Source organism: Triplophysa rosa, linkage group LG20 (genome assembly GCF_024868665.1).
Source record: "Triplophysa rosa linkage group LG20, Trosa_1v2, whole genome shotgun sequence".
NCBI classification, from domain to species: Eukaryota; Metazoa; Chordata; class Actinopteri; order Cypriniformes; family Nemacheilidae; genus Triplophysa; species Triplophysa rosa.
In genome coordinates, this window is record NC_079909.1 from 13,826,735 (window position 1) to 13,852,084 (window position 25,350).

The window sequence follows — 25,350 nt, forward strand, 5'->3', positions numbered from 1 at the left end:
TATTGCGCTCCTGAATGAGGAGGAAAACTCTTAGTATTTATGTAGTAATGGAGCTTATGCCTCATGACACCAGAACATTTTAAAGGGATAGTTCACCCATTTTATTCCCTTTTATTCACCCTCATGTCATTCCAAAGGTGTATGACTTTCTTTCTTCTGTAAAACACAAAAGAAGAGATTTTAAAGAATGTTTGTAACCAAACAATATTTGCCCACATTGACTTCCATTATATGGACATAAAACATTTCTATGGACTATTATATGGATATTTCTCAAAATATCTTCTTTTGTGTTTCACAGAAGAAAAGGTCATATACAGGTTTTAATGACATGAAGGTGAATAAATGACAGAATGTTTATTTTTCGGTGAACTATCACTTAGAAATGGGCCCTGCCCATATGCTTGTCACAGTCCAGACGATGTGTTGGAGCTGAAGGAACCATGCGATTTTTGCTCCACTTTTTCCTGCACTGTATCTTTTCTGCTTAAAGCAACATAATTCATATGGTTCATACAGTACAAAAATGTAGGTTAAAACATTTGGCAAGAGACTAAACTGATCCTTAAGTAAAACAAAAAAAGGAAATGCAAACATTCATTTGAAAATTAGATGAGGTCAAAAACCTGAGCTTTTTCAACATCCGATTAAAATATGAGCTTGAACCAATATGAGGCTCCAGTCGTTATCTGCTTCTGGCGTGTGCTATACAGCGATAAGGGTTTGTACACTGCAGGTAACAACCGTATTGGCAAAGAGGACTCATAATCGTAATAATGGATTGCCGATCAACTCTAACTTGAGGCGTAAACATAAAAATGCCTGATGGGCAAATATTCAATATCTATTTAAAGCCAGCTAGCATTTGAGCCTTTGGTGAAAATGGATTCTCACTAATGTTGGACCTCCCTTATGATTACGCTCTGTACGAAAACCTGGCAACGACTTTGGCGCACAACTCTACAGCATGTTGTGACAGAACGTAACTTATTGCCAAACATGAAATATACAGTTTAGAATTTAACTAGGCCAGGGTTGTCACGCACACTTTAAAAAAAATTTGAGTGGTGCTGGGCCACCCTAATAGAGATGAAACAAACCTAATAATTGTTGATATAGTATTTATTAGTAAACAAAGTTATTTAAACTGAAAAATACCAATTGTACGTGAATTGTAATCCTCTATTTTCAGAAAAAGCTGTACTGTTGACATATAGGAAAAAAGTTAAGTTTCAAGCTACGTTGTGCTGGAGGTGAATTTTTTTCTAATTATAATTATAGTTTAAAATATTTCCAGACCAAACCGGAATTTTGTAACATCCGCTGGCATTTTGAAACTGATATTATAGATTGATATCTATTGATTTTTGAGGTAATCAGCAAACCTAGCTAGTTGTTTTATTTTGTGAGGTTTTATTCTATTGTTAAATTCAAATGTCGGTGAGAAGAAAAAATAAAGTAAAAATCAAAAACGATAGTCGATAGTGTGAAAAATTGCTTTTATCGACCGGTACTGATTATTGGCCGATCTGGGCATATCCACATATGATACAACAAACCTGAAGCCAATGCAATGAGACTCAATGCAATGAGACGGATCAATAGGCAAAAAACCTATTGATCCGCAACTAAACCAAGACAAGTGGATGGACAATTTCTGTCACAACATTTTGGACAAACAGTGTTTATTACCCACAATAATGTTCGCCCTTGGTTTGATTGGGTATGGAGCTTTAAACCTGGCCATAAAACCGAATGACTGCAAATTCTCACTGACTGGATTTAATTTTCACAAATTGCTAATCAATTATTAAATTGTGAAATATCTGTATCTTTCTCTTGGCACAAATGAAATGTGAGCTATTGCCTTCCATTCCCAGATCATCCAATGATTTAGAGACTATCATTTAACTCCCTTTCCTTCGTCGGTGTAGTCGGTCTCAACAAGACCATGTTCCTAAACCAGAATCACCATCAATCACAGTGTCATGTAAGGAACCATGTTTTCACAGTGGACTCCCCTCAGACAGAATCCAATATAAGCTTATTTTTGTCAGGTCCGGCTCATGCTGTAGGCCCTCAGTGACTAATAGCTCAGAGGCCCTGCTTATCAACGGCAGAATCAATCGTCAATTAGAGTTGTAAGGGACAGTGTTGTAAGGGACGCTGCATTGACAGTTGGCAGAGAATGTATGACTGTCAATTGTGAGAATGTGCACTTTCAAGGTTCCTGCTGATCAAGGGCACAAATCAAATGGTCGTGCATGAGAAACAACGATGGATGTTAGAAACAAACGACTAATTACAACAAATCTCAGTTAAGGCACAATTCAATACAATTGTGCTTTGAGTATTGTTTATGTTGCTAATTGAGCGCAGCGCTAGCAACCCTAAAGTCATGAATTTCCAACAAATTCATAAATGTAAATGAAAGCTCACTCAAAAATGAAAATTATTTAATAATTTACTCACTCAAGTCCTTCCAAAACTTTGTTTCTTCTGCAGAACACAAAATATATTTTGAAGAATGTTGGTAACCATACAACAGTGCCCCCTATTTACTTCTATTGTATGGACTCGAAACCACAGAGGTATTTCACAAAAGCTTCTTTTGTGTTCCGCCCAAGACAGAAAGTCAGAAAGAGTTTTTATTTTTGGGTGAACTATCCCTTTAAATGTTCACAATTCTAACACAGTTCCCCTTCATGCTTAGGTAAATACATTTTCAAATACAGCAGACAACATTTCTTACTGTAAAAAAAGAAACAATTAAATATACTACTGATGTGTCATTGTACTGTATAAGTAGTACACTGTATAGTGCCAGTCTCCGATCCCTATATCTCTAACATCATAAAGAGATGCAGAGCTGAGTGTTCCATTGGCTGTATGATAGATGATTTCCATTTAACCAGCTGGTATCCCTTGAGGATTCCGTTCATCCTTTTACAGATGTAAAGCAGCGGTCATCACACAAACCATTCTCTTAACCTAAAACTATCATCTCGTTTCTTTAAAAACATGTTTAAACTGAGATAGTGAGTTAGTAATGAGCTATACGGAATTCACACGGAATACATTTTAGATGACTGTTTTCTATTCTTGGTGCCTTCAGCAAAGCAAGGAAAAGAAACTATAACAAAGGCCAATACATTTTTTACGTAAAGTCAACCCATTGGTTTACATTAAAGGGAAAATGAACAATTAGCCAGACATCATAGCAAAATATTATATAAACCCTGGCACTGGGAAGCAAAGGGCTTTTTTGCAATAATGATGGGCTGACTGTGCATTACCCCGATAATGACTTGACAACTTGCCAAACTCTTAATAAATGGACATTAAATTATTTTATTATGAGAGACAAAGGAGAACACAGTGTGATAAGGGAGGCATAAAGCTAGAACAGATAGTGCCTGGAACAACAGTCAATTACAGTCAAGTAGTAATAAGTTAGTGGTCATTAAACAAAATTATACAACAGTCAGTTCTGGTGCTCGATTCTGATTGGACGAGAGGCGTTCCAAAAGTGGAGCACAACACTTCTCATTCATGTGGCGTATGAAAACAGCTAGAAGTATTTTCAGGTTTTTGGCTAATTAAAGGGGTCATATGACAGGGCTAAAACGAATATTATCGTTTTTTTTAGACGTAATGCAATGTGTATACACGATTTAAGGTTCAAAAACGCTGTATTTCCACATACCGTGCATGTTTGTATCTCCTTTTTGCCCCGCCTCTCTGAAACGTGCAGATTTTTAATAAAGCTCATCGCTCTGAAAAACGAGGTGTGCAATAATTGGCCTGTTAACCACTGCGTAGTGATTGGTCGAATGCTGCAAGCATGTGTCTGAAATTTATCGCCTCTTACCATATTTGGAACATCAGGTTCCAAAGCAATTGTGCTGACAGGTACGCCCATCTTACTTGCGTATACATTTGGGCGGTCTTAGTCAAATCATACCACAAACTGACGCAGATTTGTTGGGGTGTGGTTACACGAGGTGTTTCAGGCAGGTCTGGGTGAGCATTCGCTTTTAGATAGAATGCATCTTTTGTTCTGACACTTTAATTTTTGTAATACATGCATGGGCAACTTATAACACACCAAAGACACAGAAAAGCACGTATTCGTGCCATAGCACTTACCATCATGCATACGTTCGAATCACATCTGCACTGACATGCAGCCATAACACTCATGTTCATTGCTTTAATATTCGACCGAAGAAAATTTGGGAGGCCTTCCAGAGTTTTAATAGAGGTAATATAATATACTACAATACTGTAACTACAATATAGGCAAAACTGCATGCCTTTCAAAATACGATTATGAGCTCTATACAATCTGCATTAAGCAGCAGAAGTAAATTGAATATACAAATCAGGAGCCCAATTAAGACAAAAAAGAAATGTACAATTGTTTACGGAATTCATAAGTACAAGAATTCTTCTGCATATTGTACAGCACACACGCAGACATGTAAAAAGGCTTCCCAACGCCCAACAAACCAAGAGACACTCCCCTACTGTGAATTAAAAACCATTCTAAGTCGAAGCGCTGTCATCTCGATAACGTATGCCATCTGCAGCACACTTTTCAGTTCCTCGCTTTTCCAAACCTCCAAGGGTTTTTAATTCTGGGACGAAATATTGGAACGTTAAGCTCAGGCAGCGTAGATCTTATGACAAGAGTTATAATTTGCAACTCGTTTTGCACCAGTAAACAATATCCCATGCCACTGCGTTGCATGTAACAAATCGACGGAATAAGCAATTGTAGCACAAAAACAATATTCTTCAAATATCCAGAGATCAGCAGCTATTAAGTCACGTTTATGGGGGACCGATGCTTGCTTTTATTGCAGTTTTTCATTAAAGTGTATTTTGCATGTTTTTCCTGATACATCCTTTTCTTGAAATACCATATGTAAGTCTCAATTAATAAAAGTTATCACAGGTTACCCAGTAATGTGTCTACCGGGGCCTATTATTGAAAACAGTCGGTTCACAATCTAACAAATGCAACCAAATAAAATTCTCAATTAAGTCTACCTGTGGTTCAACTACCTGTGGTCGCACAGCTTTGCAATCCTAATATAATTCTGTAGCAAGGTTCAATAAAACGGAAGGAAGGAGGCGGGAACCGGCGAATATTTAAAACATTTTTAATCAAATATAAATACACAAAAATACAAAAGTAACAAGCCGACAGCCCCTCACGGACGACTGCCGGCAACACGAACATAAACAAAACTTAACCAATGTGCGGGCCCGGTCCTCTCTCGTCGGCAGTCCTGTCGCTCGTCCTCTTATGCTCCCGATCTCCTCCGTGAGGCATGCGGGACCGGTGCGCGTACAGCTGATACTCATTATCACTCACGCCACCGGCCCTGCCTTCCTGCCCCACGGCTCTCGTCCCGCCTTCCTCGCTACAAATTCATATTAAAACCATCACAGTGTTTTCAAGGGAGCAATTTTACCAGTCGTACATGGGCCTTCAATATTACAGTGGCATGTTTGTTTACTTCTTTCATCTTAGTGTTCAAATGCCAGCGTTACATGGCCACCCAAGGGTTTCATCATAGTCTGTTCCTCAGTATCCGAGATGGATGTCACTCCCTCACGGACAAAAAAAATCCACATCAGAGTCAGCACATGTTCCGCTTCCGCCCTGGGCTACACTGCAATCCCATTCATACACTTAATTATCCATCAAGCTGGAAACGGCCATGTGCCATTTGCAGCCATATAAGCTGCAGGTGATGAACCTGAACACGCGCACGCAACTGATTGCTACGCCTCTCACGGACACAATGGCAGAGCGTTGCGGTTTCTACAGGATTATTAGAATTACTGTAGTTTCTTTGAAAGTCTTGAAAACACATATAGGTGACCTGTGAAATCCTACTTTTTCACGGCTTCTGCAGACTACAATAACTAAACTTCTGGCATCGGGACGGGGAGGAAGAGCATTTTTCAGCCAAGGACATGCACCACCTCTGGCAAAGGTGTATTATACGTCTGCCAGCCATTGATTTTGAGTTAGAGATGTTGGTATACTGCATAGTGAACGGTATGAGATTCTTTGTAGTTCCCTCGAGCTGCGTCTCCTGTTATAAACTTGGCAACAGTGTGACATTTCCCTTTAGGAAAGCACGGCACGAAGAAATTGGCCGAGAAACTGGTATAATTTTCTTTTTTACTATCACAAATGGGACCATAAACAAAATTTAAGACTTAGTTGAGGAAACAATGGAAACATGCTCAAGTACTGTACATAACAACCTCGTCCAAACAGACGGAATATTCACACCACAATGAAAAGTCTGAATGCTACTTATTGAGTCACCCTTGACTTTTAGATAACCCTGTGAATACACAAATATTTATTGAATAACCCAATACTTTAGAAATGCGATAATTCCTTGTTTGTATACAAAGATCACCAAGACCTTTACTGACCAGTTCAGCCCAGGCTTCGATTTCCAGCTTACTGCGGTCAGCAAAAAGCCAGCAGCTGACGTGGCAAATTGCTGCATGATACGAAGGCCAGCAGTTGGCCACAGAACAAAAAAGGCTTTAACTACACACAGCACTATACAGAAACAAATGCATACCAAATACAGACCCTCTCTGAATTCAACACACAATTCATTGAGGGTTTATACTGTAGCCTGCACTACCACACTCTATTCAAAATAAATTGAATTGTAAATTGTACTATTTTGTAAAATTTGTGCTCAAATCAAAGACTATCTGTTGCTTGATCTAAAACATTTGAAAATCTCCGAATGGTGCACTTGCACCCAGTAACAAGGAAAAATATGGAAAAGCTAGAGAACAGAATGTCAGCAGAGAGCTACAAGATTAAAAAGGTCCTGCTATGACTTGACCCTTTTCTAGTCGAATCTACTGACTGGTGTGAAGAACCCCAGCCATGCTAAACACATACTGCGTTGAGCTTTGATTTCACCAACATTCAAGTCGTCCTTCAGATCACTACAGACTTAAGTATGTATGCTTTAAACACGTCGGCCGACAGAATAAAAAAAAACTATCCTTTGTGTCAAGAAAAGCATAAGTGCTTTACTACCAAAACCATAAGGCAGTATCTGCTGCAAGAACAATGTATTATTGATTATTTTACTGATGTCTGAAGAGTGTACTGTATGTATGCATTTTTTATATTTTTTTTAAATAGATTTTGCCACAAAGCTATGCACAAATCTCAATTAGCTTAGCTGTATATCAGAGAACTACATTTGAAAACCCAGGTTTTGTCTCAAGTTTTGATACTCCAGCTATTTTGCAGCTGTAAAAAGCTGCAACAGAGAGTACTTTAAATTACAAGGATTTAAAGGAACAGTTCACCCAAAAAAGAAAATTCAGTCTTCATTTACTCACCCTTAAGTTGTATAAATCTGTATAAATGTCTTTGTTATGATGAACACAGAGAAAGATATTTGAAAAAATGCTTGTAACCAATGGGGTAGTGACCAGCTAGGTCACTTCTGCTCTCATAGCACTAAGGGGATTTTTCACCAAGTGATAACAATGTGTTTAGTAAGAAAACGTTCAAATTTCAGCGAACCGACAGCACTATAGGTGAGCATTGTTAAGTGCCTCTGTGATCATGCCTCTAGTAAATGCAAAAGTTCACTTTGCTTTTTTCATATTTGTTCATGTACCTTGAAACGGATAACCTAGAGTGCTTCTCCTTTCTGGTTGTCGACGTATGGCTAAGTGTTTGAATAATTAGACTAACGTTGTTGATCGTAATCCTATTTGCATCCTGAAGCGAAACGCCATTGTTCCCTATGGCACCGGTTGTAACAGCCTGGCTGAGATTTTAGCAGATGTACGTCATTGACCCGTAGGCATATACCCCATTGACTACCATAGAAGCCGCCATTAACTACCATAGTAGGAAAAATTGCTTTGTAAATTTCTTTGTTCCGTTTAACACAAAATAAGATATTTTGAAGAATTTAGGAAAGCAAACAGTTCTGGGACACTTTTGACTACCATTGTAATCTTATGGTAGTCAGTAGTGGCCAATAACTGTTTGGTTACTAGCTCCAAATATCTTTCTCTGTGTTCATCAGATCAAAGAAATTATACAGATTTGGAACAACCCAAGGGTGAGTAAATGAAGACAGAATATTTATTTTTGGGTGAACTGTCCCTTTAAGATCCACGTTAAACACCAAAGAAGAGTAAAAAAAGAAAACAGCACACAACATCAAAATGATGCATGCAATTGAGACTCAGTCTATTGCTAAGAATATCACAGACACAACTTCAACAATACAAAGAGTCCAATTACAGTCTTTAAATTGCAAATCATATTTCGATAGACGCCCAAAAAACAGGTGTGAGCATTTTACCGACATACAAGCAGGCATAGGGAAGTCAAGCTTAAAGAGGAAACAAGCCAGGTCATAAAATTGACAGGATTCAGGCCAAATGATGTATGACACAGGACCTTAGTGGGTCAACACCCACCCCGACAACAGCCCTGATTCTGAGAGACATCTGATCAGCCAGTCCTTATGTGGGGGATAATGTCCTAAAATCCAGATCTAACGCTGGCTAAAAAATTGTTTGGAGGTAACGCTGCTGACTCATCCAGATTTCAATAAACACTTCAGACAAACAACAGTATCAGTCTTGCAAGTTGCAACAAATACACTTTGAAAGCCTATGCACTATACTGAAACTGTAAACCACCATAAACACTAAAGCAAGTTACTAGCATTAAATCAATGTGTGATTGAGCATCGTCATGCACGTTTACAAATAACATAAAAGCAGACTTGAATTCTTATAACGAAGATTCTACTAGCCATCGATGTGACGTCACCGCGTGTGACTTTTCAATTGCGTCACACGACTTTACAAGGGGGATGTGAAAAAAGCGCTGTCAGATTCTGTCCTGTATTGACAGACTGACTATTCCTAAGAAAGGTGAAGCGCCTATAAAGACACACTTACGATGACATACAAATCAATGATTGACGCCCTATGGGAATGACTTCAAGAATTCAAACCTCGCAGTTCACCCCGAAGGACGATTGAGATGTGATCCTATTATAAAGGTCATATTCAAAACAAACCCCTTTGGATCTGTCAAGATCATGTGATGTAACGTGCTCATATGTTTACAATTTAGTCAACACACTTGTCTTACGTTTGCACAACGACTGAAATCGATGAAAACGCGAGCAAAACGTCCTTTGGCATTTATCAATTCATTAAACCTAGCCTTCAAATATATATATATAAAAGAGATGCTGCTGTACGAGATGGGTGCTTTGATGGAGACTGTCATGAGAATCGATAGGCTGCTTAAAACGCAGAAATGCCAACTCAAAGATGCACTATTCGGATCATGAATGAGAAAAACAGCATGATTTCGGAATGTTTTAGGCTTGAACTCTTTTAGATCTGCCACAAATCGACAAGCACGGATTGTGTTTTAATACCCATTGAGCTGCCAATGTGCTTTCGAAGAAGCCTACAGCTGAAAACTATGGATGCACAGGCACCTCCCAAGAATTTTGAATAATACAGTAACATTCGGTGTTACTTCTTACTGTAATTGAAGCTGAGCTCAGTAAACATCACGTAATGTATTCACTTTAATGTAGGCATGGCTTTTAGGTACATAACGCTCCCGGTTATGAATAACGGTGGCATTTGAGCGCTGGTATTTACTCACATGGTGAGCTCGCGCACCCCCAAAGCCGTCCCACCAAACCAGTCTGTTCATTATAGTTAGTTACAAATAAACACTTCTGGTCATGACTAGCCATTTAAAGAGCCCCATATACAACTCACGTGCCTATTCAAACTTTCATTTGCAAACAATTCGAATCAGACACGAAACAAGCGGTGACAGCTCGGAGGAACTTACTTTTCTTGGATCACATTCTCCTTTATGGCACCCAGCGTGGAGTGACTGTTGCCCTGTTGTTGTACAAGTCTGCAGGTGGCCAGGTGCCTCTGGTGTTGATCCTTCAAGCACGCGTTCTCCTGACACAGATCAGACACTTGCTGTTGCAGCTCCTCGATCCGAACCTTCTGTTTCTCCAACAACTCTTGCTGGGTCTCGATGATTTTATTCAGCTCTTTCAGGTACTCCGCCGCCTTGCTGGGATTTTCGGTCGGGTTTTCCATGTCGATGTACGCGAAATGCCCATCCATGGGGCAAACTGGATCCGCCGAGCTGGGTTCACAGCCGCTCCGCCATTGTTTACGTTCGCTGGTACTGATGACGGCGTTCAGCGCGGAGTACTGAAGTTGCGCTCGAGCGCTCGTCCGCTGCAGCGCGCCGTCTGGAGGGTCTGCGCTGCGCCACAATAACTAACCCGCCGTAAACCGCTCCTTGGATGCTAAATCCATTTAACCCTTCAGTGGGAGGACTGTGAAGGCAAGCGCTTGCATCGTATCATGCGCTGATAAATCGTGCATGTTTATAACGGTGAAGTACTTCACATTTAAAATACACAATTATTGTGGCGTAAACCTATAATAAACGAATGCAAGTTCTCATTTAAACTGTGAAGAATATTCCAGAATCGTTTTTTTTCACTACAGTGGTGGTCAACACCAACCCCAAGTGCCTTATCTCTGTCCATACAACAGGTACTTTATTAAGCCACGCCCCCATTTGTATCCGTTGTCTCATTTGGGCATACTCGCATGTATGCTGTTAAATCATATTGAATACGTTCTGCTGGTGCTCTGGCCAATTCCACATCATTATAAATGCTTAATTCTTCATCTTGTGAATGTCATTTTTGCTGGTAAAATTTGGCTTCTGTTACGTTTGTAACAGCAATTTGTAGTTCAACGTTTTCAGCGTCTTGTAAATCAGTTTGATCAACTTTTAATTCAATTGTACCATAAATCCAAGGACTGGGGTTATTACTAACTCTGTTTTACTATCCTATTTCATATAGGATAAAATATAATTGATGACATTAATTCATGTAGCAAACCGCTCTAATTTTCAGAGCAATTGCGCGACCTCTGGTGGTTTTCTTTGGCAATAACGGAATTTGGCTGTCCAGTGATGGTTGTTGGTGATCTTCAACTAGAGGTTTCTTTGATTTATCGTCATGATGGTTGTGTTGTATAGCTCACTACAATGAAGCATAGTAAGCAAATCTTTGTATTATTTATGTATAAATGTAGTCCACGTGAGTCTTTGCCTAGCAAATGGAAATTGTTAGATGCCAATATCTTAGTGCTCCAAATGACCACGAAATATTGCATGTGTCGTATAAAAGTGAGGAATGACTAGTGATCTAAATATAGATCTAAATAAATATCCAGTAGAATGCATACATGCAAGCTGACAAAATGTGAGAAAACAACTGATTTGAGGAACTATGTATCTTCCCCATGTGCTGTTTTGTGCAGCGGCGGTACCTGTGCATTGTGCTACTAATGAGGAAGAGACAGCAGATAATGTGCATAACTCACGCTTCATCCTCTGTGATCAAAAAGCCTGTCTTCATCAAAGCACATGCAATGACAGCAAGGACGGTTTGAGTTCTACTGTAGTGTTGTAATGTATTTTGAAAAACCTTAAAAAACTATTTTGCTTCTGGCCTTTTTCAAGAGTTTACTTTTTGGATGGAACATTAGAACTGGGACAGGAAAGGCCATGTGCTGTAAACAGTCAATTATTTTTCTTCCTCATTATGACTAATTAAATTTGAGAAGGTACATCTCTACTACCTTTTCCTGTAGTTAATATTTAAATGCATCTGGCTATCCAATACGAGTCCCTCCGCATCCACTTATAACATTACATAAGGTCATAAAGTACCAGTGCCACCACCCATAACAATGAGCTAAGGCTGTATTGATCGAGTCACGACTTATGGCCTTGAGGGAGAACCCATGCAGCCTGAATGTTTTACTGAATCAGTACTATGAGCACAAGCAGCTCACCTCATTCCAACTGTTGACTGAGTCTAGCATTTTATTTGAACAGATTTATACAGCGTCTCAAACTGAATGTGCGCCATATAGAAAAGATATTGCAAGCAAGAGATACACTGCCATCTGTAAAGAGGCTCTTTGATTTATCCAAAAGAATCTGTGTGAAAGTCAATGGTGTAGAAAAAGTGTTTGAATTTCATGTTATTCACAATAAATAGGATTTTTAATTACAACCCAAATTATCGTACAGCCATCTAATAATTGGCCTGCAGGAATGCCCCAAGAAGAAAAAAGGAAACCATTTTTTGTGCAGCCTCTTAAAATGTGCATATTATTTGATGGAAATATATGTCAGCATCTTTTTTTTGTTATTTTCAGTGTAGCCGAATGTAACCAACAGCTATAATCACATGCTATGCGGTTCATTTCAGAATAAAACATTATTTGTCTACCTGGCCTGTTCCACTACAGTGCTGTTTCAATAGAATGAGGCAACACTGACTTTTGCAGCTCCGTGTCTGATGTTTGGAGTGAACTTCCTGTCTGATTCCAAACAGACTGTAGCCTGGAGGGAGGCTGTCGTCTACTCCCTTCCATCTCTCTCTCTCTCTCTCTCTCTCCTCTCATCTTCTCAGTCTGAGCTTGTCTTCATCATCTTCAATTCCTGCTTGTGAATCATTTTAACTCAGCAGAGTTCTCTTATGCTTAAACATTTCATTCTGCTCAGTTGGTATAGCATCACACGTGCATTGGTTTTTGGGCCTTATAATGGCCTTCAAACATTAGGCTGTATAAAATGCTGGTAACATCAAGTCTGTTATCAATTGCGATTTAACTTGAGCCTATTTAATTGCAACACCAAGAAACCCAGCACTCTTTTTTCAGATTTATTCTTATAAATGCCATTGTATCCGATCTTATAAAAGCTCGTACAGAACTGTCACGCATGAACATTTCTGTAGATTTATGTGTGTCGAACAAGGGCACAGAAACAATAACCTTAAATAGCATACGGTTTTCATTTTCTGAAAAGTGCATTGATCTTTTTAAGAAATGGTATGCACTTTTACATACACACTGGCATTTCCAAAGCGTAATGTCTATAGGGCATATTGATATGGAGTGAAAGAAATGAAATGCAGCCTAGACGTGTTTGTTAGACTGACAAAGCACTTCTGAATATCCCCAATGACACTGCGTTGAAAAAGTGCTTGTCTGTCAGTTGTGTTTCACTCTTTTTGCATAGCACAATACAAATCTTACATCCGTCCATTGTCTGTAAGAAAAAAGATTTTTAAATAGGCAATTTTCTTTCCGTAAACCAGTACTGTAGTAGATGGTACTGCAATGATCAACATCATTAGTTGAGCCATTCTTGAACCATCCAGATAGTATATCAGGTCTCTTATTGGGGGAACAAGATTTATTAAAGATACCCTCTGTTACCCACAGTAAGTGCTGTTGACAACACAATTTCAAATCAGTCGAAATCAGTTTAAAGAGCTTTTTAACATGAAATACAATTCAGAGTGGCCAAAATTGACCCTGTTTAGACAATTTTCCTAATGCACTTGCCTTATCAGCGCATGTTATTAAATAATACTCCGCCGTAAAATGAAAATTCTGTCATGAATCACTCACCCAGAACTTGATAACTCTAGGACCTCTGTTCGTCTTCGGAAAAGAAATGAAAAAGCTTTTAAGGAGCTTTCTGACTCCCCATAGAACAGCAACCTAACTGGCATTCTGTGCCTTAAATGTTGTTTACGTTACTGTCTATTGGGGGGTCAGAAAGTTCCCAGACCTCATCAAATCTTAAATTGTGCTCCGAAGATGAACGGAGGTCCTAGGATTATCTTCAGGGTGAGTAATTCATGGCAGAATTTTCGTTCTACGATGGAGTATCCCTTAACAAAGGGGAAAAATGTTGTGTTGGTAATCTTTAAATCAGTACTTCTGAAAGACTGCTTTTTAGTTGACGTCACCATAACCAAAAGTCATACAGTATAGAAATCTACACTTAACTACTTTATCTATTGTTAACGACTAAGCTTTGTCTTCCTTTAAATGCCTTGCTGTATCAATTATGAAAAAAAGCTTTCTTGAATTTGAATCTTGAGATTACGCCCAGCTAGGCTAGTCCATTGTGGTATTATAACTTTCATGATCGATTCCCGTTAGATAAAATCAAGCCCTGCTCTACATTTTTCTCATTGAATATTCTCTCTCGCTACAAAATGTTTAAATGCAAAAGAAAAGGACAGTGAATCCTGTTTCATTTTGACTAAATTTCTGTGCATTGTTTGTGGCCTAATTGAATGTTCACTTAGGCTATTAGTGTGCAGCAACCTGCCTAAACAGCTGCCACACACACATAACATACCCACATTAATCCTGTCGGCACATTAGCATGTAGCTGAAGTCTCAGCATTTTATGTGCATTGAATTTCTTAACAGTATCTCAGTGGAAGATCCATTTGATGTGGAATCTAGAGAATTAGTCAGAGATGCCAATGAGACGTCTTAAGATGGAATACCATTACTTCCTAAAACTGAAAACATTTGGAGAGATTACGTTTCCTTCTTTATTTATCTAACCATCCTTATTTCATATTTTTGATAATATGTCGAAACATAACTAATTTGCAGCATTCTATGAACAACAACACGTTTATAAAAGAAGACTGGACTCGATGTACTGTATATGTGACCGCAACAGACACACTCACAGATTGAAGATATGTACTGTACAGTAGCCTATATATCAAATAAATACACGAATAAGCTATAGCATTAAAATAAATAAATGAATAAGGTATACTGTATAGTATATAACAATCACTTAAAGCAAATACAATGGATTCCATGCGAAACCAGCTATATGTACCCGCCACAAGGCCTTTGTGTGTCTGTGGCTCTAGGACCTTTATACTGAAAAGGAAGAGAGATGTTGGTTAGATATCTATTCATTTTTATTCATGTCTTTGTCACTAGACAGGCCTGCATTGGTTTTGTATATATCTCTAGGCTTTGCAGGCTGGCTATTGGCGGCAGGGACATTGAAAAGAAGAACAGGGTTGTCATGCATGTAGGCAAGACGGGTCTTGTTTAGCAAACATAAGGTTTTGAGTTAAAAGTCGAATTACGATATTTTTGTTCCGGCTGGTGGGTAAAAAAGTGAACATAATAAAACCACAATGGCATACATTTAGGCAAAAGTAAATTACATAATAAAGTGCCCCTGGAAATTTTAAATATAAAACTTACCTTAAAAAATTATTGGAGAAAATAGGTCAAGATCACACACATTTCTAAATCTAACATTTAAGATTAAATATGTTATATGTCCAGCTTATAGATTCATATATTGTATCTGTATCTCAGATCTAATACTGCATCCCAGTAAATGTCACATTACTGTATCACTTGGCCACCTGACTAAGAACTGAGATGCTGTGAAAGAAAGCTAAGGCATTATGACCTGTGACATTTTGTCCTATCCTTGGGGAAACCTGGACACATTTTACTTTTTATAGCTTCCAATCATCAAAAGCAAAGCAAAGTCTTATCTGTACATGGTCAGAAGGGGGACGCTGACTGCCGCTCAACTCTTAAACCCTGTTCAACTCCCTCTGAGGGTGAAAAGGATGTCTCTACACTTTTGGTGCATCAGATGAAAATTTGGGAACCATAGTAAGTTCTCGTCCTTGTAACCATACCTTTCATCCTGCCAGTTTGTACTAGGAAGGGAAAATCTCTACATTGTACCTCCTAAGCAAAGATGAAGTAGAACTGTATTGCAGTTTGATATGTTCCTCTAGTGCGCTTGAGATGAAATGCCATTTTTAACACCGAGCACAATTCCACCCTGATGCAATTACTGTAATCACAGTAAATTGCATCTTTTGAATATCTAAATCTCGGGTACACAAAAGGCACAGATTTCACTAGCAAACCTTTTCAATAAGACAAGATTTTAGGCACTTTTTCGATCAATATTGGTCGTGGGAGTCATGGCAATTTGACTTGACTGCCCTGCACCGGAAAGAAACAAAACACGCTATGCTTTTAAAGGAATGCGTCACAAGCCGCTAACAGGATAAACTGTGAGCAAAGTGCCGCTAACCCAGCTGGCACACGACCGACCTTCAACGTTTATATTTGGTTGAAATTACGTACGTTCATGATTCAACGTTTATGTTGAATGCTAAATGGTTGTAAAAGGTCAGTAAAATACTTATAAATCAACGTTGAAAATTCAGCAAGGTCTGCACCAATAATCAACATAATATGTTTAACATACAAAAATGAATTTGTCCAGTATGAATGTTTTCTGTGATAATTTTACATGAATGTGGATACTTAAAACACTTAACATTTAAATCATTAAGTTAAACTTAAAAAAATAACTGACTTTTTATACTGTTTTTTTGGGGGGGGAGTTGCCCATCCAAAATCATGAATATTTTTATAGCATATTTTTATCATGATACAAATTAGATGCACTCTCTCACACAACAACTGGATTAAAGAAAAGGGATAATCTCCCGAGATTCCAGACTGGACTGCAGAGTTAACTCGTCTCGTGCTAGGGCTCTGGTTTCGCGCGGGTAGTCAGAAGCATGAACGGAATCTCAGCGGAAAGAAAACACACATTTCTAAGGTAAGCAAAACTTACTGGTCTTGATGTGTAGGCTAGCTATTGGTCTACTATTTGTATTACTTCGTTATGGTTTTTTTTTTCATTTTTTGAGTGTAATTTCGATCCTTTATTTGCCGTGCTATTGTAATACGAGTGTGTCTCGAGCTTCCCGCCGAATTTCAAATTGTACTAGCCACTGTGTTGCTAACGTAAGGACTTCAGGGGTTGTTTTATTGACTTTCACTTTAAAATATTTTTGCTTAAATGATTATTGGTGAACTAATATATACCTGCAGTTTTTTTTTGCCACCAACCATTCTCACTATACCAATGTGTAACTTACATGTTTGAAAAATAGCATTTCAATAATCGCGTTACTTACAGGGTTTAGTCTGTCATGTATGTAAGATGCAATGCAAATATGAAAGGAAACAAAGTTTCGCATGGACAATAGGAGGAGAGTGCTGTACACACTGCCCTACTGTTGATCTGGCATTAATCAGGAAATGTTATGGTTTGTAAATTATGACTAATAAAATGAATAATAAAGGCTTGGAAAATAATTGGCAGTAATAACACTCGATTCATATGTGGGCTCAAATGTACATCATTTATGACGATGACTTAACTTCTGATTGTTTTTCCTTTAGATGCTGTCATCAACACTCACAACACAACCCAATCAAATATTCAAGGAGTTATATCCAGATATTTTAAATATATAAGTTTTTCTTTATACAGAATAAAATGTTCTAAAAAAAATTGATTTGTTTTTCTATTCCATTTTGGCATCTTAAAAAAGGGTTTTCGTGTATTCTTGGAACATCCAGTGTCTTTCCTGCCATTTTGAAACTATACTGTTTGAAAGATTTTTTTAATAGAAAGATCAAATAGCTGCTTTTCCTTTGTTTGTTAAGAATCATGCCATAAAGTTTTTCTCATTCATATTCAGATTACCCTTTGAGGTCATTTTATATTGTAATTATGCTCAACAAGTTGAATGCTAACAATTGCATTGATAATACTTTTCAGTAATTCACTCAGTATTCCAGTTTACCATATTTTTGTGCACAAGTTGTAATAATAGCATTCAGAATGGTTATAGTATTCGTATATGTTGATCCAGTTGCGACCTAGAAAATAATGTATATCTGTAGTTGATTTAAGGTTTAAAGGAAGACGTTAAAACAATGTTGCGATTTCAACGTTGATTCCATTTTCAAAATCGACACTTAACTCAACGTTAATTAAACGTTAATGGTTTATACCTAAATTCACCCATGTTGAAACCTGAGACGTTTAAACAACGTCAGGATTTCAACGTTGTTTCAATTTTCAAAATCAAAACAAAATCCAACGGTCATTCAACGTTGACCCATGACGTTTATTCAACAGTAACTCAACGTTGAAATGCCAGCTGGGAAACCATACTTTTCATATCTTCGCATTGTATGTGAAAACTCTTGGGTAAAAAAAGTAACAAAATACTTACATTTTCACATCTACTTGTAACTTACATCTGGCTGCGAAAAGCATCTTTCTCAATTGATGGCTATTCAAAAGTATCTGTGTGACAATACACAGGCAAACATATGTCGTTATTATTGATGCATTTGCCAGTGATTGAAAATCGTGACTGAGCAACAGGTTTGAGAAGCCAGAGATTTTCTTGAGCACTATTAACTTTATGAAAGCACAATGGCCTGAGGTGTCAGACAGAAGGTGTTTTGAAGGCTTGCTTTGCTAACACTCCTCTAACCTTGACCCTGAACTTTAACATTGCGATTTTGTTCTAAAATCGACCATAATCATTCATGTTTTAAAGGTACAGTGCGGGATGTTTTGTATGATCTATTAACAGAAATGCAATATAACATACAAAACTGTGTCTTTAGATGTGTATAAAAACCTTACGTAATGAAAAGTTATGTTTTTATTACCTTAGAATAAACCAGTTGTATCTACATAGGGAGCAATCAATCTATCTACATCGAATTTGTTATGTTGCGCAGCCATGTTTTGTACAGTAAGCTCTAACGGACAAACAGCTCTACAGAGCGCGTTTCGTATATGTTGGTCTTCGTGTGTGTTTTTAGACGCAGCTTGCGTCATCACTGAGTTGAAGACGCACAAAGTAGTAAGTCGTATTACGGAGAGGAGGAGGAGTAGTCGTCGTCTAGCTGAAGCAATTGATTGTTCTGTCTTAGAAGTTTTGATAAAATGGAGGACCATGCGTATTGTGCACAAGAGCCGACAGAGCGTGAATCTCCGTCGTCAAAGAAGCGCAAACGTGATGCTGCCAGACGAATTAGAGACAAACGGCGGCAGAATTCCAGGATAAACTGCGGTGTATCTATTACCAGATGGAAGGCACTGTTGAAAGACAAATGTTTTCAAGGCGACGCCGAAGTTGCCTGTTTTCTGCTAGACTGGTAAGATAATTCAACATTTTCAATGTTTCCACTTTTTCAATGTTTACCAAACAACTGTTTTGTTGAAACGGTAACGTTAGCATTTTATACAAATGGCCATATAACCTCCGAATAATAATGTTTTTCCGTCCCTGCGGTACGTACTCCGGTTGTTCCTGACTTTACAAAGGGGGAGACAAACGTCTACTAACTTACACCTAACTGCCTATATCGCTGTCAGATCAAACGCTTTGAACAGCGTTGCTATTTATGATTAGCTAACTTTAGTTACTTCACTACTCTCAGCGTGTACTAGATAGCACGCAAGAAATATATCTAATTATAGAATTGTAACAGTAACTTTCTCAATAGAATACATGTTAAATGATTAATTACGTTAATATATTGCCTTACCTACTTGTATCACTACTATCCGCTGTCTCAGTAGACAACATCTTTTTTTACTGTTGCGGCCTCCGTCGTAATTCGAAAGGGAGGGGTGGGCAAATGACTCAGAGATTCGTTGCAAAACTATAATACAAAGCTAGTGGCCGCTGATTTTCAAGAACTGTGCCTTTAAGTCAATGGCAAGTGTGCGGCTATAAATCAGATACAAGGAAGGAACTGAATCATTATACATTAAGACAGCATCTACGTAGGTTGCAAAAAGTCAGCAGTCTCAGTTAATGGTTTCACAAGCTTTCAATTTTTCTCAGTATGCCCGCTACAGCATCCATTATACAAACCCCATGAACAGCCCATCCATCAGCATGACTATAAACAAAAAACGAGAAGCTAAAGGCTGGTACATTGTGGTAGGAAGGGGTTGAAACTGTTAAAGAAACTTTTTTAATGGAACATTACCTTTAACGTCAGTACACTCAGCAAGCAAGAAAATAAAAAGAGAGAAGGGATGGAACATACCCCAGGGAGCTGACTATCAAGGTATCCACAGAAAAAAACACCAAACAAGAGGTATGCGTGATCAAGTGTGAGGTCAAACACTAACTGTAAAGTAAACAGATGAGGGGGATATATCAAAACAGTTTTTAATTTAAAAGTATGGTCACCCGCAAATGAAAATTCTTTCATTATTTACTCACCCTTTTGTCATTTCAAACCTGAATGACTTTCTTTCTTCTGAGAACACAAAAGCACATATTTTGAAGAATGTTGGTAACAGAACAATGCCGGTACCCATTCACTTTTATTGTATGGACACAAAACCAATGCAAGTCAATGGGTACCTGAATTCACTTTTACAGTAAATGATGGACAGCACTGTACTTTGGTTTTCAAGGTTGAAATAGGTGCCATCCCAAGGAATTTACGTTGATGAGTTTTCCACCTGCTGTGCTGCAAAATCTAATTAACGCAAATAAATGGGATTTTTCCCATGTCTAGGAGTCATTTTTATAATGTTAAATAAATTAACTTTTAGATTTTAATATAAGATCTTAATAATTTAATGTTATGAAAATGCTAATCTTAAAATAAATTGGTGTCTGACTTCCTTTTGTTTTCACAACCCAAATTTGAGCGATGTCTTCAATTATCTTGAGATATCACTTAATACATGGGAAAGGTGCACCCAAGATTAATCTGCATTCATCTTTAAGTGCTTGACTGAGCAAAAAATCTGCTATTAACAGTTCCTGTCTTTATTGGAGAGCAGTTAAAAGCTACTTCTGACAAAATCTAATATTACTGTAAGTCATGTGTAAAGTTTGCTTAAAACAAATTAAATATAGTCTTACACCCAAGTGACACTATCTCTTCCTTCAAGTATGGAGATGGCGGCTGTTTGCGGTGAGGTTGCTTATAAAATACTGTAGTGCATGCAATCCGATTCTGATTATGGAAGTTATCGGTTGCCGATATTTCTAAAATTGCTGCAAAAATCACAGTTAAATAGCATATTAACGTCAACTGTACCATGATCTTTGTTTCCTAGGCTTAAATTGCACTAAAAAAACTTTTTGAGGTCCCTTCAGCTACTCTGTGTAGAGCCCCGCCCCAAAGAATCATCTGTCTTTATCAATTGACGATTGGTTATTTTTACTAAAAGGCCATATTAAGTGTTGCACTCCCTCCCCATTCATAGTAATAATAGTGGCAGTGTGGCACATTCTTTTTATCTATTATCTCTGATGCAATGCACTAAATCATAAAGCACTGTAATAGAATAGCCTGTGCACTTTTGTAAATGACAACCGTAAATTAAAACACTCTGGAGGAATGAAAGTTCAAATATATTTTCAAATGCAATTTTTTTTTAATACTGTTTAAGTGTGACAGGAAAATATGAAAAATGTAGTGGAGAACGGTACCTTTTCAAGCCTATAAATCAGCTCGAGCCATGAGCTGGCAGCTGGACTCTGGGTGTCTTGACCTCAGGCAGGATGAGGTGTTGTTGAGGATGGATTAAACAGTATGATATCTGGGGTGTGTGCTCAGGGTGAGGGGTGAATGTGAAATTCTAAAGGTTTAGTCCCAGACTCCCATTAAAATCAATTTGAACACCTTTCTTTGTGGGTCTAGATGTTGATAATGCCTCAATTTTTAAAAATCTAGACCTCAAGCTGTCAGGAGGTCAGTCAATATTGACAGCATGAGACAGGTGCTTCTTTGTTGGCTGAAATATTTTCCTAACACAGCTAAAGGTTTTATACAGTAATACTTAGTTTGAAGGGTTAGAAACTATTCTTGCTACTTTTAGTTAGCTGCATAATGCTTACATTGCTTACATATAATGCTTTCTAATAGGTGACATGGCTTAGTCTTTACCAGATAGACTAAAATATTATTGCTCAAATGTTACTTTTTTAGGTCTGGAAACGTAATAGAGCTCTAAGGAATATACAGGATACAGGGTAAGAGCATAAAGTTTGAATGAATGAATGAATGAATGAATATAGAATCTGATCTTGGGAAAGTATGAGTAATGTCTCAATTCACTTACTTTTAATGGGGACTTCAGTACCATTTTTAACATCGTTGAGATTTTTTTTAAGGGTCCAGTTTGTATTTTTGGAGGATCTATTGACAGAAATGCAATATAATATACATAACTATGTCTTCAGAGGTGTATAAAGACCTTACATAATGAAGCATTATGTTTTTATTACCTTAGAATGAGCTATTTCTATCTACATACACAGCGGGTCCCCTTACATGGAATTCATCATGTTGTTTCTACAGTAGCCCTAAACGGACAAACTGCTCTACAGAGTGTGTTTCGTAAATACATTATCTCCTTCGGCAAAGAAGTGAAAACACCTTTGTCTAGTGAGAGCCGCCATAGTGCTTTGAAAGGGAGGGGTGGAGTGAGCTGTTGGTTGCAATTCGCAACCTCACCGCCAGATGCCACTAAAATATCCACATTGCTCCTTTAAAACTTTATAGGAGACATATATGAGACTGCTTGAGTGTTTTACTTCAGGAGCAGGGAAAATGTTTGGCTCTCAATTGAATCTCATTGCTTTCTAGAAGACCAACAGAGATTTTAATGAGGTCTCATTTGTCATTTTCCATACATTGATACTTTGTTACTCCACAAAACAATGATTTACCTAAACCTAGACAAGAAGAGATACAAATTTACTTGTACTGCGTACAGTATCTCACAATTTTTCACCCATGTTTCCAAATCCTTTCCTTCCACAGTAGAGCAACGAGCCGTTACACAGATGTTTTCTGGCCGTGCTTAGCTGACACACATTCTGGGATAGGCCAATTACAGGAAGACCGTTATTCAACCTTGCGATCCCTAGATCGCCACTCTCATTAAACTTGTATAGTACTTCTCACCAGCTTCCCTACAGAATCCAATATGCCCAGCCAGTTTCTTTCCCTCTGTTCTTGAGGTTCAATAGGTCAACTTTTATCTAAAACACAAGATCAGTGTGGTCTCGGCATCTTTTATATAAATATTATAAATCACCATCATCCGGCAGGTCTTTTTGATTTTGGTTGATTATAGTTTAAAGGGATAGTTCACCCAAAATGTAAATGTGTTTATCATTTATTCACCCTTATGTCATTTTAAACCTGTATGACTTTCTTTTGCAGAACCCTAAGATATCTTTGAGATGGAAACCAAAAAACTTTGGCCCCAATTGACTTCCATTGCATGCACATTTCTCAAAAATATCTGGGTTTTTTTGTATTCCACAGAAGAATGAGTCATATACAGGACTTTGAACCACATGAGGGTGAATAAATGACAAAATATTTGATTTTAGGTGAATATTAGGTGATATTAACCATGTTTTATTTTGGTAAAAGTATTGTAACCATGTTTTTTGGCAGCTTATTATTTTATTTAATTTTGTACGGTTAAACTATAATCACTGTAGCAAAATAATTGTTCATTTTGTTCATGTTGTAATTTTCATTAGAAAATTTTGAGGTGTCATAATTCATATGTACTGCAAAAATGTGCAGGACAAGCTCTGTTCCAACCCAGCATTGGGTCAAAAAGGGATGAACCCAACCATTGGGTTAAATTAACCCAGCAAATGGTTTATATTTGACCCTACAATGGGTTAAAACAACCCAGCATTCTGGCTTGAAACAACCCAGCGAGCATAGGTTAATTTACAACCCAACGGGTTGGGTTCGTCCCTTTTTGACCCAATGGGTTGAAAATAACCCAGCATTTGGGATTAGGATTTTGTTCAAATACCCTAAAATAAGTATGAGCAAACGAAAAATATTACAAAGAACAAGGAGCGCTTATCAATGTTAATTTAAAGTTTGAATTGTAATATGTAGCAGGTAGTTTATATATAAATAAACATATGTTGTAGGATGTTCTCTGTGTTTACTCCCACTGCTGATTAGGATAAAACCCTTGAAGGGAATTTCAAGCAAACAGATACAGATCAACAAACCCCTCAGGAAACCTGGATCTATACAGCTGTCGATAGCACCATTGTTGAAAGTCCTCAAAGCGAGCCTAATTAAGCCTGTTTCCAGGCTGTTCTTTCTGGAACCCTGTTCCAGAGGAGGCATCAGAGATGAGCCGGTGATAGACAGAGTCACGTGCCTCATAGAAGGTTTTAACATCCATCTATATACCATGTCTCTCTTCTGATCTCTAAATGAGGAGAGAAGTGATTTGAGTCGGTTCATCCCACCTGACACCACATCCAGCCATGTAATTGGGCTGATGTTCCCTCCAGATGTCATGCAAATCCCTGCTGTCAGGCTTGCGCAGCCCCTCGCCATCAGAAACGGCATCTTTTCAGAATGTCCTTCATAGAGCCTGATCGACTTTTATCCAAAAAATTTGGACCAAGTCTGTGAAAACCCAGCTAAAGTCATGTTTTTATGATTTACTGTTTTCATTAAATCATTCTATATAATGTAATGTACATTCTGTGAAAATATGACCTTAATATCTTGTAATATTGACTTAGTGTCAAAGATTGAAATCATAGTGAAATGAACGGTTGAAATCAAACTTCTGTCTCATATCGATCTCATAACTATATTTTGAGACTTTCACAGACTGGGTCACAATTTTGTGTTCAAAAATAAGTTACGATTATAGCACATTGTAAATCTTAAAGAACATACAAATGATTAACGAAAAGGGAGAGAGAGAGAGAACCGTATACAGTATTATTGGATTTAAATTGAATTGCATTAAATTCAATTTGAATGCATGTGTTTGCCCACAGTTGATCAAAAATGTGCCCAAAAATCTTTACATTGTTTCAAGAAGGTTCTCATGTATATCAGTACTGAGGTTGTGAAATCTGTGAAGGGCTTCTATTAACAATTTATGAGCTGCTTATTGCACAGACCTGAAGAGGCTGACCATGTATATTAATGAAAATGATGCTGAAGTCTTTGTAGCCATTTTAACATTAAATACATGGGCTGCTATAAAAGACCACCTACAGTGAGACCCTAAAACAGCTTGCCCTGATTTTGTTTGCTTAGCTGCAATAAGGCACCTACTGTTTAGCATCTTTCCCCTAACACAACTGTGAGAAACCTTCTTACACAAACAGTATATGAAAACCTGTCAACACACTCATTTGGATAAATCTAGCGATCTGCATGCATAACATATGTGTTTATGCACACAACAATCCGTTATTGATGAAAAAAATGTAACAGACTATTTCACAACAGTTTTTATGTGCAATGCAGTCAAATCATATCATAATACTGTATAATACCATTTGCAAAGCAATTGCTTTTAAAGTAGAGCCTACAATATTGTTCTAAAATGGAAAATACCAGCCTCTTTATAAAACTCTTTATAATGGCACATATATTGTATGCATAGTGCTGTAGCTATTTATATGACCTATACTGCATCTA

At 37.8% G+C, this 25,350-nt stretch overlaps 1 protein-coding gene across 3 annotated transcripts in view; it reads right to left on the reverse strand.

Annotated features, from left to right (window-relative positions):
* iqsec1b (IQ motif and Sec7 domain ArfGEF 1b) overlaps positions 1–10,525 on the reverse strand; it is a 148,944-nt gene extending 138,419 nt beyond the window's left edge. The window contains exon 1 of one of the 3 annotated variants that reach the window (XM_057361597.1): positions 9,920–10,523. In XM_057361597.1, the coding sequence (XP_057217580.1) occupies positions 9,920–10,209 (290 nt within the window). In that variant the 5' untranslated portion in view covers positions 10,210–10,523. Of the gene's footprint in view, positions 1–9,919 lie in introns of all 3 variants that reach the window. The other 2 variants (XM_057361598.1, XM_057361605.1) reach the window with 2 other exon arrangements.
* Between the last annotated feature and the right edge of the window lie 14,825 nt (positions 10,526–25,350).